This window comes from Nansenia antarctica (genome assembly GCF_963989245.1).
Source record: "Nansenia antarctica genome assembly, chromosome: 3".
Lineage (NCBI taxonomy): Eukaryota > Metazoa > Chordata > Actinopteri > Argentiniformes > Microstomatidae > Nansenia > Nansenia antarctica.
Genome location: NC_137688.1, coordinates 24,098,156 through 24,116,207, shown reverse-complemented (window position 1 = coordinate 24,116,207; position 18,052 = coordinate 24,098,156). Strand labels below are relative to the sequence as shown.

The 18,052-nt window shown below is 49.7% G+C and overlaps 1 protein-coding gene across 1 annotated transcript; it reads left to right on the top strand.

Annotated features, from left to right (window-relative positions):
- Window positions 1–2,529: 2,529 nt before the first annotated feature.
- LOC308152484 ((E3-independent) E2 ubiquitin-conjugating enzyme UBE2O-like) lies at window positions 2,530–6,870 on the top strand (the record flags this gene model as incomplete). Its single annotated transcript, XM_080525475.1, has 1 exon — window positions 2,530–6,870. The coding sequence occupies one exon, from the start codon at window positions 2,530–2,532 to the stop codon at window positions 6,868–6,870; it is 4,341 nt and encodes a 1,446-aa protein (XP_080381601.1).
- Between the last annotated feature and the right edge of the window lie 11,182 nt (window positions 6,871–18,052).

Genomic DNA, 18,052 nt, shown 5'->3' with positions numbered 1-18,052 from the left:
CGAACAAGAGGCAAAATTCCATTTGTGGCCAAATCACCTCAAAGTAACAACCAACAAAGTCATAAAGTTTATTTTAGTTGATTTGGTCATGCAACGCTACTTTTCTCACTTGATCCCATTCACACGGAGGGACCATCTGACCATCTGACTGTAAACTGTACACTTTACACTAATTATTAAACTATCCCCATAATCTTTATAATCTTCATGATATGATGTAGCTATGCTGAACAATAGTGCATACTGTAGGTTCTGTAAGAGTTTTTAAATGTGTTTTTATTATTATTATTATTATTATTATTATTATTATTGTGACCGGCTGTAAACTCTAGTCGCCTACATGAACGGCCACTAGAGGGCAGCACGACCATACGAATGGCCCTTTCTCAAGTGTTGTTGTGTTGTCCTGTTTTTTGATATGTGAAAAAAGTATAAACGCACTTGCTGTGGTGACGAAGCAAATTCCTATATGTGTAATGCATAGTGGCAATAAACGTTATCTCAATCTCTCAACACGCACAGACGTTTCTTTTTTTTACTTGCTTTGCATATTGAATGTGTGATGACACTATTGATCGTTTGAAATATGTTAATTACAAGGAATCACATTATTATCCTGTCGTCACCATGTTTTTTTCTACCTATGTTATAAACAGAAATGGTTGTGTACCTTGGGTTAGCGCTACTGCGTCAGACATCACAATCTATTCTGGCACAGTGGCTATCAACTCAGCTTAAATACTAGCTTAACTACTTTTACTCATCATCGTGAGCTTAGAATGATAAGGTTCTATCTCCGTTTAGGGTAGTTCAGAGATATTGAGCGTCAAAGTTTTTACATTCCATTATGTTTTAAGAGATGGAACCTTTGTATTTTATTAATTACTAACTCAAAAATGTCAACATTTTAAAAATAACACCACACAGGCATTAATAAACACCTAATGGATCAGATTATGTAAAAAAAAAAACTCAATTTCGACCAAAAATGGAGATAGAACCTTATAATTCTAACGTCACGACATGTAGCCTTTATTTATGTAAACCAGCTCTTTTCCCTTCTTGTTTTTAGTTTTTTTTCCTAGCACCAGGGGAGCCCCCCCTCCCAAATTTCGTTGTATGGTACCTGTACTCAGTGGCGAAGCTACCACGGTGGAAAAAGGTCCTGCCACCCCAGTTACACAGACCAACTGATATCATTTGTTGTATTATTATTATTATTGGATCTTTATTTTTTATTTTTAATCAGAATTCAGTGTAAAATCCTCAAATTCTCAAGTTTGAAAATAAACTCAGTGTTCCACCCCTCCGTCCCAAATGGTTGCACCCTGGGTCACGTGACAGATTTGAGTTTGCCCGCTGAGCTGTCAGTCTCGTGGAGCCTGTTCCGGTAATGTTAAATGTGCTTTTAACTAATTATGTTATTACGTTTAGAATTCATTACCTAATGGATATGTTTAGTAAATGAATGAATGTTTTGTTCATCAGTGTAACGTTTTTTGTCGAGTTATGAAGCGAAGACGTTTTTGCAGTTCAGCTGTTTACCACTTAGCTAAGTTCGCTAGCTATTTAGCTCGCTAGCTATCGTTAGCTAATAATAATAATAATAATAATGCATTTTATTTATAAAAGCACTTTACATATAAAATCTCAGAGTGCTTACAGATACAGCTTTTACTCACTGTTTAGCTAACGTTAGAGTTAGTATAGTTAACTATGAATTAATTCATTACAATAATCAAGTCTACTCGAAACAAATGCATGGATGAGTTCAAGGGCTTGCTTGGACATGAAACCTCTCATTCTTATTATGTTTGTTCTGACGATCAAGTTCAGCAGACGTTATTCATGTTCCTTGTTTATTGTCTCCGAATGAAAGAGATAATAAAATGTGGGTTAGGGTTAAAAAAAAAAAAAAAAAAACTCCTACAAACCTATGTCTTTGTAATAATTTACTGGATAAGAGAGAAACCCGTACACATGCACACTAGTTCTATATGTAGAACAGGCAATAAGGGATGATAAATATACATAAATATTAATCACATATTAAGATGGCCACAAATTATGGCCACGCTAAAATATCTGCTTGCCACCCCATGTATAAATCTCTAGAATCGCCACTGCCTGTACTATATTAATGACAATAAAGACCATTCATTCATTCGAGATGACGGCGCGAGCTGATCGTATTTCGCGGTAGCGCTCCTTGGGTGCGTTCGTAAATTTGCTCTGAGAGCGCCGGAACGCACACTGGGTTCAACGTCATAAAGGGACCAAGTAATTTGATTGGACAACAGGCATTCCATGAGTGCTGATCAGATTTCCAGAGCGTTTTTACGAACGCACCCCTTGTTGTTCAGCGAGTGTCCTCGCGAGGAAGCAGGAACTGTGCAGCACACAAGCTCAATAGCAGCTCGCTGGCTCAGGTAAAACTGTCGGTGACTTTAGTTTAGATATATTATGAGGTATAATAACATTGAGCTATAACATTATGTTGTTTGATTCCCTGACAACAGCGCAGCAGCGATGGCGGAACCCGTGGCATCGATGGACGCAGCAGCATCCCCGTCCCGGAGCCCGGCCCTCTCTCCGGCTGTGAGCCCGGGGTCGGAGCCTCCTTCCTCCGTGGCGCTCTCTCCCTCCGCGGGGGGTTACCAGCGGCTCCTCTTCTCCCACGACCTGGTGTCGGGTCGGTACCGTGGCTCGGGTCGGTACCGTGGCCTAGTCTGGATGATCCACGGCGAGGAGGAGTTCGACTCCGATTCGGACCTCGACGGTGATGGCGGCGGGGGTGGAGGAGGTGGAGGAAGAGGAAGAGGAGGAGGAGGAGGAGGAGGAGGAGGAGGAGGTGGTGGTTGCATCCCCTGTAGCTCGGACACCGAGAGCGGTGCCGCGGACGCCCGGTCCCGGCCTCTCGGAAGGGGGTTCGTGGTGGTGCAGTGGTACCCAGAAGGAGGAATGCAAGACATTCGGGAAACAAAGCTGAAACTTGAAGATCGATCTATCGTTATTAGAGACATGGTGCGGCGGATGAATTCCAATGACAACCAGTGTGGCATTGTGATCAACATCGACATAGAGTGTGCGGTGAAACTGGTGGGGACCAACTGCGTGCTTTTCCCCGTCAACAGTAAAGACCTGCAGCACGTCTGGTCTTTTCGCTATGGAGACTACATCGCCTACGACTTCTGGCTGGGAAAGGTGTACGACCTGACCAATCACATCATCCTCAAGCTGTCCATTGGAGCCAGGTGTTCCATGAGTGTGGAGGACGGTGCCAAGCTGTACGACGTCTGTCCCCACGTCAGCTACTCGGGTCTGTTCTTCTACCCGGGCCAGGTGCTGATCGGCCCGGCCAAGGTCTTCTCCAACGTACAGTGGCTGTCGGGGGTCAAACCGGTACTCAGCAAGAAGAGCATGTTCAGGGTGGTGGTGGAGGAGGTCCAGGTGGTGGAGCTGAAGGTGACGTGGATCACCAAGAGTTACTCCCCGAAGGGCTCCGACAGCGTCTACCCCCCCGCCTCCACCATCGCACAGGAGGACCTCTGCAGGGTGAAGCGTCTGGGGTACTACGACCACACCCAGAGGCAGCTGGGGGAGAGGGCGCTCTACGTGTTCCCCGCCAAAGGAGACGCCACGCGCATCACCTGTGAGGGGCCAGAGGGAGCCCCTGTGCTGCCTGAGGACCCTGTGGCCAGACGGTTGAAAAGATTGTTCAGGAAGGAGGCAGGGAAGAAGGCGACAGAGAACGTAGACACACAGGGTGAAGACCGGAAGCAGAACCCTGCGGAAAAGACCGGAAGTCCAGAAGACCACCACACCTCCATGGAGACCCCCGACAACACAGACGCCACCTCCCAGCCCCCCCACCAGCCCAACAACGGCCCCATGGGCCCCCCCGCCCCCCGGGCGGTCCAGCCCCACCCCCAGCGCCTGGAAGGCGGGTGGGCGGAGCCGGGGGAGCAGGACGCGGACGACGAGGGGGCGGAGGACACGGACGACACCAGCTCCATGACGTCGTCGGCCAGCTCCACGGCCTCGTCCCAGAGCGGGGGGGTGGGGGCCAACCGCAAGAAGAGCATCCCTCTGTCCATCCGCAACCTGAAGAAGAAACACAAGAAGAAGAGGACCAAGTTCTCGCGGGAGTTCAAGCCCGGCGACAGGGTGGCGGTGGAGGTGGTCTCTACGAAGACCTCTGCTGACGTGATGTGGAAGGACGGCCGGGTGGAGACGGGCATCAGGTCCAACAGCCTCATCCCCATCCAGCACCTGGACAACCACGAGTTCTGCCCCGGGGACTTTGTGGTGGACAAACGCCCCCAAGCGTCCCAGGACCCAGGTGTGTACGGAGTCATCCAATCGGGAGACCACAAGGGGAGGACGTGTGCCGTGAAGTGGATCAAACTCAACGCCTCCAGCGACAATGTGGAGGTGATCGGAGAGGAGGAGGACGTGAGCGTGTACGACATTGCCGACCATCCCGACTTCCACTTCCGCACCACGGACATCGTCATCCGCATCGGGAACTCTGAGAACGGCCAGACGGGCGACTGTGACAACGAGGTAACGGCAGAGAAAACGTCAGTGGGTCAGGTGTCCAGAGTGGACGTGAGCAGCAAGGTGGAGGTGGTGTGGGCCGACAACTCCATGACCGTCGTCCTGCCCCAGCACCTGTACAACGTGGAGTCAGAGATCGAGAAGACGGACTATGACTCTGTGGAGGAGACCAGCAGCGGCCTGTCCACGGAGGAGTGGGAGGACGAGAGCGACAGCTGGGAGACGGACAACGGCCTGAACGAGGACGACCAGCAGCACCCCGTCGCCCACGACAACAACAACGCCTCCACCCAGGCCCCCACCCCCACCGGGGGGCCCACCTCCCCCCTCATCCTCTTCCCAGATGAGGGGTCCACCATCCCGCTGAAACCCTCCTCGGCCGGGGAAGAACCGGAGGGGGGGGCGGTGGCGGCCAGCCCGGGAGGAGGAGGAGGAGGAGGAGGAGGGACCACCCCAGGCGGGGGGCCAGGCGAAGGCGGGGACAAGCCCAGAGAGAAGGGCGCGCCGCGGGCCTTCTGCGGGCTGAGGGAGGCCATCAATATCCTGGAGAGCCTGAAGAACATGACGGTGGTGCAGCTGTGGACGGGCGGCTCTCCCACCTCACCCACCGGCGCGGAGCCCACCGCTGCCACCAACCACGCGGCGAGCAGCGGCAGCGGTACCAGCACCGGCGCCGGGGGAGGGGCCAACAGCACGGCGGGGACCCCCCAGGCCGCCCCAGAGAAGCCCACCAAGGTGAAGCGCTTCCTGGACGACATCAAGAAGCTCCAGGAGAACCTGAGGAAGACCCTGGACAACGTGGCCATCGTGGACGAGATGGAGGCCGTTGTGGAGGCGGGAGGGGGAGGGGGGGGTGGAGGAGGAGGAGGAGGAGGAGGTGGAGGTGGCGGGGGGGGGAGCACGGAGGGAGGGGAGAAGGCAAGCGAGGAGAGACCCCAGCAGGAGGCGCAGACCCCCGGGTGTCCGGAGTGGCCCAGCGACACGCCCGTCCTGTGCCAGCAGAGCGGGGGCAAGCCCGGGGTCACCTTCACCAGCGCCAAGGGGGAGGTGTTTTCTGTGCTGGAGTGGTCACCAGAAACCCACTCTGGTAAGAAGCTGGAGTTCCAGCCTGCGGAGGCCAAGAAGTTCTTCAGCACGGTGAGGAAGGAGATGGCTCTGCTGGCCACCTCGCTGCCCGACGGCATCATGGTCAAGACCTTCGAGGACCGCATGGACCTGTTCTCTGCCCTGATCAAGGGTCCCACGCAGACCCCGTACGAGGACGGCCTGTTCCTGTTCGACATCCAGCTGCCCAACATCTACCCCTCGGTGCCGCCCTTCTTCCGCTACCTGTCCCAGTGCAGCGGCCGCCTCAACCCCAACCTGTACGACAACGGCAAGGTCTGCGTCAGCCTGCTGGGCACCTGGATGGGCAAGGGTACAGAGAGGTGGACCAGCAAGTCCAGTCTGCTGCAAGTCCTCATCTCTATCCAAGGCCTGATCCTGGTGAACGAGCCCTACTACAACGAGGCGGGCTTCGACAGCGACCGCGGCCTGCAGGAGGGCTACGAGAACAGCCGCTGCTACAACGAGATGGCCCTGATCAAGATGGTCCAGTCCATGACCCAGCTGCTCCAGAACCCCGTGGAGGTCTTCCAGCAGGAGATCCAGCAGCACTTCGCCTCCAACGGCTGGAAGCTGGTCCACCGCCTGGAGGTGTGGCTGGAGCTGCACGAGGCGGCCGAGCGGGGCCCCCCCCCCCGGGTGGTGAGGTCGCCCAGGGACCGGCTCCCCGCGGCGGAGGAGCCCCTGGACGAGCAGCTGGCCCTGGGGTCGGGCTCCCCGCCCGTGGCGGTGGCCCACAGCAGCCCCAGCAAGCCCGACGAGGCGGGCACGGGCACGGAGGAGGAGCTGGAGGACTCGGGGCTGAGCCCGTCCACGACGGCCGCCTCGCACGCCGAGCTGAGCCAGAACTCGGACTGTGACGGAGGTGGCGGAGGCGGCGGTGTGACGACGTCCTCGGAGCCCGAGACCGGTGTGTCGTCGTCCGTCGTCGTTACCATGGCGCGAGGCGCCGGCGGCGTTTCCTCCTCGGACTTGGCGGCAGGGGGGGCGGGGGTGGGCGGGGCCGGGAGCCAGCCGGCGGTGCGACCAAAGAAGAGGAGTAAGAGCTACTGGAGCTTCCTGCCGGAGCGCAGCGGCTACCCGGACATCGGCTTCCCGCTGTTCCCGCTGTCCAAGGGCTTTGTGAAGAGCGTGCGCGGCGTCCTGCTGCACTACCGCCACGCCCTGGCGAAAGCCGGCATCCCCGACTACGTAGAGGATAAGTAAGTGCCTCCCCTCCCCCCCAAAGGACCCCCCAAGCCCCCCCCCCCCACCTCCCCCACACACCTCATCTTCCTCTTCATCATCGACCTCCTTAAGAGCTGCACTGTGTCCTTTCAGTCCCCCGAACCGAACCGCCACTCTACCCAGCGACCCAACCGACCGCTGCCCGGTGCCCCAGAACCCCTGTGGAACCCCCCCAACCCCCCACACACCCTCTAACTACTCCTAGAGGAGGACAGCTGATGTGGTTGTTTCATAGGAAAAAGGAAAGAAAACGTGTCCAAATGTGATGAAGAGGAATAAAAGTATTTTGTACAAAAGCATTGTAGCCAATATTTTTTTTCTGTATAATTACCAGTCTGCTTGCATTTGTTTCCTGACGGCAGATAATTTTCCTGTTTATTTTAGTGTATTTGTATCCAGTGGCGGGCGGTGCATTTCACACCTAGGCCTTCAGTGATGTCCGACACATTCCTACCTGAATTATTCTACCTCTTAATACCATCGTTATGACGCCATGGCTCTAGAAACTAGACAGAAACACAGTATAACCGGGCGTTGCATCACCTTAACATAGTCAGACAAGTACAACAGAGTTATATTAATATTTCCGAAGCATTTTTAATCAATAACTCCGCATTTACAATGAAGAGTGTTAAACTAACATCTTTAAGATCGCTACATTACCCACGTCTGTCGTCTCGTCCACCATAATAGCGACAAAGGGTGCCTTTTTAATCTCCATTTTGATCTCTTCTCCCATCACTTAAGCAATAGCAAAAATCAGGTCGTTTTGTATTTTGCCTGACGTCCCAGTAAACACTTTGTTTGTGGACAGGTGGTAATGTAAATCTGGGTTGTTTTCAGCCAGAAAAGCAAGAAGCTCAAGGTAGTTTCCTCTGTTTGTGCTTTCATCGTGTCCCCTAAATGAAAGTTATTGTTTACCCAAAAACAGGACACAATCGATCAGTATTATCGATCAGTCAATGAAAGCTTTCGTTGTGATGCTCCGTTTCCCTGCGCACTTTCGAAAGTTTCACATCTACCGGCATATACGCATCTCAATAGTGAATATCAATAGTGCGTATCAATAGTGCGTATCAATAGTGCGTATCCAATCAAAAGACGTGCTGGGTGCTGACATCATTGAGCCTTCCAGCAGGCGCCGTTGTTGCTTTTGCTCGCATCTACGTAGGTTTACTAGGAACGCCACAGGTTTTCTCGTTCCAACGTTAAGTTACAGGTCCAGTGTTTCCTCCAGGAATTTTTACCATGGTGGCGGGTAGTGCTGACCGCGATTTTTTTCGCGTGCACGCGCATGAAACGCGCACGCGCGCTCAAAACAACGACGTCATTTCAGCCAAAACTCGAAAATAAAATGTTTTCCTGTAAATTAAAAACAAGGGTAGTCCGTCCGTCCGTCCCTCTCTGGAATGGAATGGAATGGACTTTATTTGTCATTGCTACAGTACAGGTACCAGACAACGAAATGGTCCATTAAATAAAATGACACGGTTCAAATGTTCACGCCGGCAGTCCGGCTCTCACACATACTGGCAGCGTCCCGGTCTGACTTAGCTCTCGTTTGTGCACGGCTTTCTTTCTTTCCTTCCTTCCTTCCTTCCTTTATGTGAAGTGGCCGGTCCCGGGCACAGCTGCCTCGCATCCGCTCAACGAGCCCGGCGGTTCGGTGCTGCGCTGATTAGCGGATGCGGGACAGCTGTGTGAGCGGATCGCTCCATCTCTCATCTTGATGAAGATGAATGATCTTTATTGTCATTGTAACAGGTACAACGTAATTTAAATGAGGAATCACAAAACAGTTTTGCAAGCGCGTCGCTTTGCGCTTGTGGGTGTGTCTAGCGCTGTGAAGGTCTGAAAAGCGGCCTAAATCATTTTTTTTTTTTTTGGGTTGAGAAATCTGCATGGTGGCGGAGGAAATTCCATCGTGGCGGACCGCCACGATGAAATGCATGTAGAGGAAACACTGGGTCGAATTCGCGGCACCGTTAAACGTGAAGGCAGGCAGATTTTTGAGCCCCCTAGCAACACATTTTGATTGGATAAAAGCTCTAACATAAAGGCCAGCCCTCCAAATCTCAATCGGAGACTGGAAGCTGCGCAACCAAGAGGAAAGCTATGAAATGAAGAGAATAGACTATGGGGAATCATTAATACATATTTGTGGAAAAAATATATTAAAATAAAATGTATATTCTGATGATGTTTAGGCCAGCAGAGAAGGCCTTGCTGGCCCTGACGGCACACCACTGTTTGTATCCATTTGCGCTCTATCATATGGAGCTAATGCCAAAACATTTCTTTATTGATTGTTTTAGTAATATTGCACTTACGCATGCAGCTGTTTTGTTCACTAGCTTTTTCACTCATTTTTCAGAAGATATAGGATCGTGGGTTAGTGTCTCAGGCTTACTGCATGTGGCTGATGCTACAGTATTTATCATTATTTAACTTACTCAAATACAGCAGACCATATATATGTTACTGCCTTAATAACTTAATGAGAAATAAATGCAACTGGAAGATACATTTTGAATGTAATTACATAGTATAATGACCCTTAGTCTCATAGTCCAAAGACAGGTGTTGTAGGACAACTTTTAGAGTGACCATTATTTAGCAGTCAGTTTGTGCTTTAATTTCACCTTTCTAATGATGTATGTGATGTTATTATTCTCCTCTTATATAACATCTCATGAGGGGTTGATTGTGGTACTATATTGTGGTCATGCTTGTTTTCTTCCTGGGCAAACGTGCCTTTGAACAATGGATCTCACCCTTAAGAGGTTGCCATGGAGCTGCAAAGTAAATATGTCTCATTCATTTTCATCTTGTATTCCGACAGTACATATAATTGCTTTTGTGCTTTGTGAACCAGCAACATCAGTAATTGTGTTTGTCAATTCTAATGACGTTGCTTTCAACATAGACTCTTCTTCAGCCTGGCTGTATTACTGTATGTGTTATTTTGTAATACTTTCAGGATGGAATAAATCCAATATTTCATATATTTATCATCTTTTTCTGTAGAACTTTTGTTTTACATACTGAACATGAAGAGATGGTTACATTATTCCTCACTCTCTTTTATTATCCATGTTGTATTCATTCCATCCCACACAATGTCAGTTGTGCTTCAAGTATAACCATGCTGGATTAATTTTGCACAGCGTTTCTCAAAGTCCCTCTGCAGGGAAGTCAGGATCAATTGAAACAGTTCACACTCTGATGAAGCGGAGCGGAAGGTGGTTGTTTTGTCAGCTCCTCAGACTCCATTAAGATTTAATTGCAGCATATTTCAACACAGTAATAAAGAGCAGGTCCCCGAGCTGTCTGCCCTGCCAGAGACCTCTTTCTGCCACCAGGAAGTGCACCAGTAGGTCGCAGACAGAACCACAGGGAGGCCACCTCTCTCTTGAGTCAATATTGACCATAGGCAAGCTTCTGATAAATGTAGGATAATCTTATTGTAGAGGGTGTGAGGTATGTACAGTATGTACCATAGGGATGATGTAGAGGGTGTGAGGTAAGTACAGTATGTACCATAGGGATGATGTAGATAGAAGGTGTGAGGTATGTACAGTATGTACCATAGGGATGATGTAGAAGATGTGAGGTATGTACAGTATGTACCACTGGGGATGATGTAGAGGGTGTGAGGTATGTACAGTATGTACCATAGGGATGATGTAGATAGAAGGTGTGAGGTATGTACAGTATGTACCATAGGGATGATGTAGATAGAAGGTGTGAGGTATGTACAGTATGTACCATAGGGTTGATGTAGCAGGTGTGAGGTATGTACAGTATGTACCACTGGGGATGATGATGACCAGGAACAGCACCAGCGCTCCAGCCAACAGAGAGGCGGAGACGATGGCACGGCGAGGAGCCACCTTAAGAACTAGCCACGCCCCCACATACGCCCCCAACTCCATCAGCGCAGACAGCAGGCAGTTGATGTAGGGATCCCCGTTCATGTTAGGGGTGTTGAGGGACAGGCCAAAGAAGCTGATGCTGATTGTAAACTTATACAAATCAAAACAGGACACCTGCTGATATTCACCTGCTGATATTAATTCAACAATGTCCCATCATTATTGTTGTTGTGTCACAGTTAGCAACAAGTTACATGATGCAATGCATTAGAGTTGATAAAATCAGATTTTATTTAAATGATGGGTTGCTCTACGCTGCTCAGGCCCTCTTGTCTCTCTGTTCCCAGAAGGACCATGCCATTAGCATACACTGCCAGTGTGCCAAACTTCAGTATCATAAACATGTTGCCCTCAGGGTAGGCCAAAGGATAGGTAGGCCAAAGGATAAGACAGAGAGAAAGATGGGGTTGAGCAAGATCATTAGATTTATTGTGTCTGATAGTTTTCCACTGCTTGCTGTTTATCAAATCAAATGTATTTATGTGTGTTTTATAAATAAACCTTTATTTATATAGCACATTTCATACACGGATGCAACACAATGCGTTTTACAGGGAAATTAATAAAAAAAACAATTAAAAGACAACAAGACAAAACATAAGAGGATAGAAGTATAACGGTCAGTTTAAAACAGTTTAAAGAGTTTAGCTTATAATCATGGAGCTAGGTTCCTCAATCTAGATCTATATACTACACCTCTCCCTTGTGGACATTGTATTAAATCTTAAAAAGATTCTGATATCATCTTTTCAGACTTCACTTCACACCTGAATCCAAGAATTCCTCACACCATCAACATATATTTATCTTACCAGATGAGAGCATTGAGGATAGTAATGTTCCTGATACTGCTGGTCCTTACTAGGTCCAAGTAGGTGTAAGAGGTATTGGTCGCTTGCACACAACTGTTCTGTAATAAAAAATAGAAGAGAATAAACAAATTAATGATCCATCAAATGTTGAGGACAACAAATGAATAGGGCAAGTATATTTCTCTGTTGTTGACATGCCATCACCTCAAGTGGGACCCTTTCCTCTGGTTGAAATATGACCACAGGGGGAGTGACACCGTTTCTTTTAGCTGCAGCTCTGAGAACCGCCTCAGCCTCCTCACGTCGACCCTGAGCCAGCGACTCTGGAATAAACCTGCAGCCAACCAAGACCATCAGCCAACCAAGACCATTAGACAGAAATAAACCTACAGCCAACCGATGAATGAATGAATGAATGAATGAATGAATGGTCTTTATTGTCATTGATATAGTATTAGACAGATATAGTGAAGACAAACAGGAAAGTGAGGAGAAGAAGGGAGAGAGGGCATGTCAGCAGGGCATGGGCTGGATTCGAACCCATGCCGACATGGGCATATGTGTGCACTGTAGACCGCGGTGCTAGACCACTGGACCACCCCAGGCCACGGGAAAAAGACACTTGACGGAACCGTCGTTCGGGATGTCGTTTCCGCCTGCGAGACATTTTTGACGCACGTATTACCTAAATCAGCCTGTAAACCTGCTCGCTACCAGGTTTGTTCAGAAGGATTGGTTGCATAGCAACCAAGCAGCAAATTATTTGAGCCACATTGATGGAACGGAACACAAGCTGAAATTAGCACCAGGATCTGATTTAAACCGGGATCAGATTTAATCACGGTACGTGGAATAGCCCCCAGGTCTTTGTTGTTCATTCCCAGCTTCAGCACAACCTTAATGTGGGGTTTGGGTTTAGACCTGGCTAGAACCACACTTCCCATCCTCCCACACGGCACAACACCAGAGCGACAAAATATAAAATGACCTGCAGTAAAGAAAAGTGCATGTGATCATTTCTAATGTTATGTATATCATGACTTGTCTGAGGCTCAAAACTTTAGCACTTGTACTAAGAGGTAAAATAAAGTAAAGGAGATCCTTTATCAGCGATCAGCAAGATGAAGGGACTCACGCTGTGGATCCCTCAAACAGAATGAATAACACCTATAACTTGTTGAATAGTATCAGATTCTCTTGTTTACCATTTTACTTTCTTTTAAGAGAAAGAGACAAGATGCAGTTCAGTAGACTATGATGGCAGTCTTATTATCTTTTAAGTCATTGGACCTTTGACAGATGCATTGCCATCAATAATGCCTGTTGACAACATGTACTGAACTTTATTGTCGACAGATGTTGTCAACAATAGTTTAACAGACATTGTATGCAAAGAAAGACATAGAATAACTGTATATTTTAAGTTTGATAAGGTAAGACAGCAGAACTGAAGTCATTATGCAATTGTTTTATTAGACAAATATAAATATCAGGAATTGAAATGATTATTGAACAGCATTATCTGAAGTCCCAGTTGGTGCCTTGAATATATAATCAATTTACAAGGAAGCACTCAAAAGCATCTTAAGTTAAACACATTTTAATGAAAGGGACACAATTGCAAGTAGACGTCATCCCTCTTCTTCGTCAACTCATCTTTCTTCTCTAACTCTCTGCAATAAATAACAAAAAAGGGACACATTTAACACAATATATTTAGGGGTACTTCAGGTTGTCATGTTCAAGCATCTGGTTTAATGAGTTTATGTTTGTTGTACTAGGGTGGACATATATCTATATGGTGAAAATATAAAACATTGAAACAACGCTGAGAACCTTTACTTAAGTAATTGCTTAATTTCAAATCTAAACTTTTGGAGTATGGCACTATAAGACAACAATCTGTCCTCTTTCCATAAACTTATGGAGGGCACTGTATCTGGCTCAACAAGTTCATGTTACCTGCAAGACTGCCAAATACTTCCACTTCACACAGAGTAAGGTATCCTGTCTTGTCAGGGATGATCACACTGACAAAGCGACCCTCCATGTTGTTACACGGGAAGGTCTGTGTGTGTTCTGCTGGGATGGGGGAGATGACAGTGCATCTGAGAGAGACCGAGGAGAAAGATCAATATGTCAGTTCAACAATGTACAAATCCATGAACAATACACTGCCATGGATAAGACCAAACGATGTATTCAAATAGTTGAGTTAAATGAAAGTGTGAAGTCTTCTGCACTCGGTAGGGAAATGCCGCATGCATCACCTGGGATTGTCGTTGCCGTTGTTCTCCAGTGAGTTACCAATACGAATCTCAGCCCCTTCAAGCCTCTCAGCACAGCAGTCTCCTCTATTGGTGATGGACACAGCACTGACTCTGTACACATCCAGCAGGTCCACTCTCCACCAGGGGTTGGCCTCAGACCGAGTGTGAGTGCAGGAGGATCCTCTGTGGAAGTGTGGGTCTGTGTTCCCATCAACGAACCTGAGAGCAGGAGCGCTAAAAGCCGTTGATGACTGAACAGCCACTCTTCCAAACGCCACGTTTACTGGAGTGAAAGACAGGAGAGATCATGAATTGTGCACGGAGAGTCCACGTTAAGTCCTAGAGGGGCTCTAGCTTCATATCACAACATGTAGATAAGACATACTGTATTCCCACTGTAGCAAAGATCGTTGGTTTAATCAACGCTGCTCGTTCTTATAATTAATTAATAATAACACATTAGACTTGTATAGTGCTTTTCTAGACACTCAAAGCTTTACAAACTGAAAAGATCGAGTAGTAATAATAAAAAGAAACAAAAAAGGTAAATAGAAGAAAGTATAGGGGCCTAATTAAGGTAGTGCTGTGGACACATGGGAAGGGGGAAGGTTGACTGGCGAATACAAGTACATGTAATAACATTTAGTGCCAAATACTTCCACTTCACACAGAGTAAGGAACTCTGTCTTGTCGGGGATAACCACACTGACATAGCGCCCCTCCATGCCATTACACAGGAAGGTGTAGACGCTTTCTCCTGTGATATCGGGTATGACAGCGCATCTGAGAGACAGGATGAATATCAATAACAGTTCAACAATCCTTTAAAAGAAAAAAATTCACTGGTATGGATAAGAACAAAAGATGTATTCTAATAGTTGAAGTCTTTTGCACTTAGCAGGAGGAAATGCTGCATGAGTCACCTGGGATTGTTGTTGTCCAGTGAGTTACCAATACGAATCTCAGCCCCTTTAAGCCTGTCAGCACAGCAGTCTTCTCTATTGGTGATGGTCAGAGTATCAACGTTGTACACTGTTATGTTTCTCAATAGGTTCTGTTATGTTTCTCAATAGGTTCTGGGTGTACACAATAATGTCGGATCCAGGTGCGGTGTAAGTAAAGAATGAGACGGAGATGTAATAAAATAAAGATTCTCTTTACTGAGACGTATGATTCATAGGTACAAACATAAACTCTTAGCCGGACAACAAAAAGGGGAGCAGTAGGGCTCAACACGTAGGTAATAATAACTCAGGCACTGCGGTCAATAATAAAGTGCACGAAAACTAAAGATTGAGCAAAGGGCTCCAAAGGCGGTACACGGTTGCAAACCAGCAAACAAAGTCAAAGTTCAAATTACGTTCCGGGTAACGGATACGTGAAGTGGTAATACATACACAGGGTTCTGAAGCATTCCATACGGTGTAACACAAGTGATCGACTGACAAGGGAACAAGGAAATGGGACACACCTAAATACACTGACAAACACTCACAGGTGACAACAATAATTCGATAATTAGTCCAGGGCTGGAGCACTGTCGCTCTTCGACCAGTAGGGGCGATGGGGAGTCCTCTTCGCTGACCCCCCTTGTAACAGTGCCCCCCCCTGACGAACGGCACCAGAAGTTCACCCGGGTGCCTCGGGATGGAGCCGGCGAAAGTCCGTGATGAGGCTCGGATCTAGAATATCCCGCCGAGGCACCCAGGTACGCTCCTCAGGCCCATAACCCTCCCAGTCCACCAGGAATTGGAGACCCCTCCCCACCCTCCGGCAGTCAATAATCCTGTTAACCGTGTAGGCAGGTTGTCCATCAATGAGACGGGGCAGGGGGGCGGGGCGGGGTGGAGGGGCCATGGGGGAGAAAACAACGGGTTTGAGGAGTGAAACATGGAAGGTGGGGTGAACTCGCATGGAGGGTGGGAGTAGCAGTCTGTAGGCCACGGCGTTGACCCGCCGCACCACCTTAAACGGCCCCACGAAGCGAGGAGCCAGCTTGCGTGACTCCACCCGGAGGGGGAGGTCCCGGGTAGACAGCCAGACCCTCTGACCAGGACGGAAGACCGGGGCCGGACGGCGCCTGCGGTTGGCCTGGCGTTGGGACCTGTCCGAAGCCCGCCCAAGCGCCGCCCTTACCCGCCTCCAGGTACGGCGACAGCGGCTGACATGGGCTTGGACCGATGGTACAGCTGCCTCCTCCTCCTGCTCCGGGAAAAGGGGGGGCTGATACCCGTACTGGCATTGGAAAGGGGAGAGGCCAGTGGAGGAGCAGAGGAGGGTGTTGTGGGCGTATTCAGCCCACGCCAGCCGCCGGTTCCAGGTCGCCGGATTGCTGGAGACGTAGCACCTCAAGACCCCCTCCAGATCCTGGTTGACGCGCTCCGTCTGCCCATTGGATTGGGGGTGGAACCCGGAGGACAGGCTGACGGAGGCGCCAAGGCTGGTGGCGAATGCCTTCCAGAACCTGGAGGCGAATTGAGGACCCCGGTCGGATACCATGTCCAGGGGTAGTCCGTGCACCCGGAAAACGTGCTGGACCACTAGCTCCGCCGTCTCTTGGGCCGTGGGGAGTTTGGGGAGGGGGATGAAGTGCGCCGCCTTGGAGAACCGGTCTACCACCACTAGTATGGCGGTGAACCCATCAGATGGGGGTAGACCCGATATGAAATCGAGGGCTATGTGCGACCAGGGACGTTTGGGGATGGACAGGGGGTGTAGGAGTCCCGGCGGCCGTTGCCGGGAGGCTTTACTGCGCGCGCATAGGGCACAGGCTGCCACAAACGCGCGCGTGTCCCCCTCCGCTGTGGGCCACCAGAACCTCCTTCGTATGAAGTCCAATGTCCTGGTGGCCCCTGGGTGACTGGTGAGGGAGGAGGCGTGCGCCCACTGCAGCAGTCGTGCGCGCGCAGTCTTCGGAACGTAGAGCCTCCCCGGCGGACCCCCGCCCGGGTCAGGCTCCCGCCTCAGCGCTGTCCTCACTACCCTGTCGATTCCCCAGGACACGGGGGCGACGACCAGGCCAGTGGGGACGATCGAATCCGTACTCTCCACCAGGTCCACAGGATCGAACTGCCTCGACAGTGCATCGGGCTTGGTGTTTTTAGAGCCCGGTCGATAGGAGATCGTGAACTGGAACCTGGTGAAGAATAACGCCCACCTGGCCTGTCGGGAGTTGAGGCGTTTGGCCCCCTGGATATAGGCCAGGTTCTTGTGGTCCGTCCACACTATAAAAGGGTGCGCGGCCCCCTCCAACCAGTGCCTCCATTCCTCCAGCGCGAGTTTGATTGCAAGCAGCTCGCGGTTCCCCACGTCGTAGTTGCGCTCCGGCGCGGACAGCCTGCGCGAAAAAAAGGCACAGGGGTGAGTCTTATTGTCCTTGGCGCAGCGCTGTGACAAAACCGCCCCTACCGCAATGTCCGAGGCATCCACCTCCACAACAAAGGGTAGGGACGGGTTCGGGTGCACCAGGATGGGTGCTGAGGTGAAGCGCTGTTTTAATGCCGTGAACGCGGTGTCCGCCTCCGGGGACCAAGAAAAGGAGCGTAGGCTAGTCTGGGTGAGGGCTGTCAACGGGGCCGCTAAGGCGCTAAACCCGCGAATGAACCTCCTATAAAAATTTGCGAAACCCAAAAAGCGTTGTAATTGTTTGAGAGAGGAGGGTCGGGGCCAGTCCAACACCGCACTGACCTTTCCGGGATCCATGAGTAGATTCCCCTTGTCCACCACGAAGCCCAGAAAGGAAACAGTGTCCACATGGAACTCGCACTTCTCCACTTTAACAAAAAGTTTGTGATGGAGAAGGCGTTCGAGCACCTGTCGCACATGGATTCGGTGTTGGGCTAGGTCCTTGGAGAAAATTAGAATGTCGTCGAGGTAGACGAAGACTGAGTGGTCGAGGAGGTCTCGTAGGACATCATTAACGAGCGCTTGAAATACCGCTGGCGCGTTGGCAAGGCCGAACGGCATTACTAAGTACTCGTAATGTCCTCTGGGGGTGTTAAAAGCTGTTTTCCACTCGTCCCCCTTCCGGATCCTCACTAAGTTGTACGCGTTTCGTAAGTCCAGCTTAGTGAAGACCCGGGCCCCCTGCAAGGACTCAAAGGCCGTCGTCATCAACGGAAGAGGGTATCTGTTTTTCACCGTG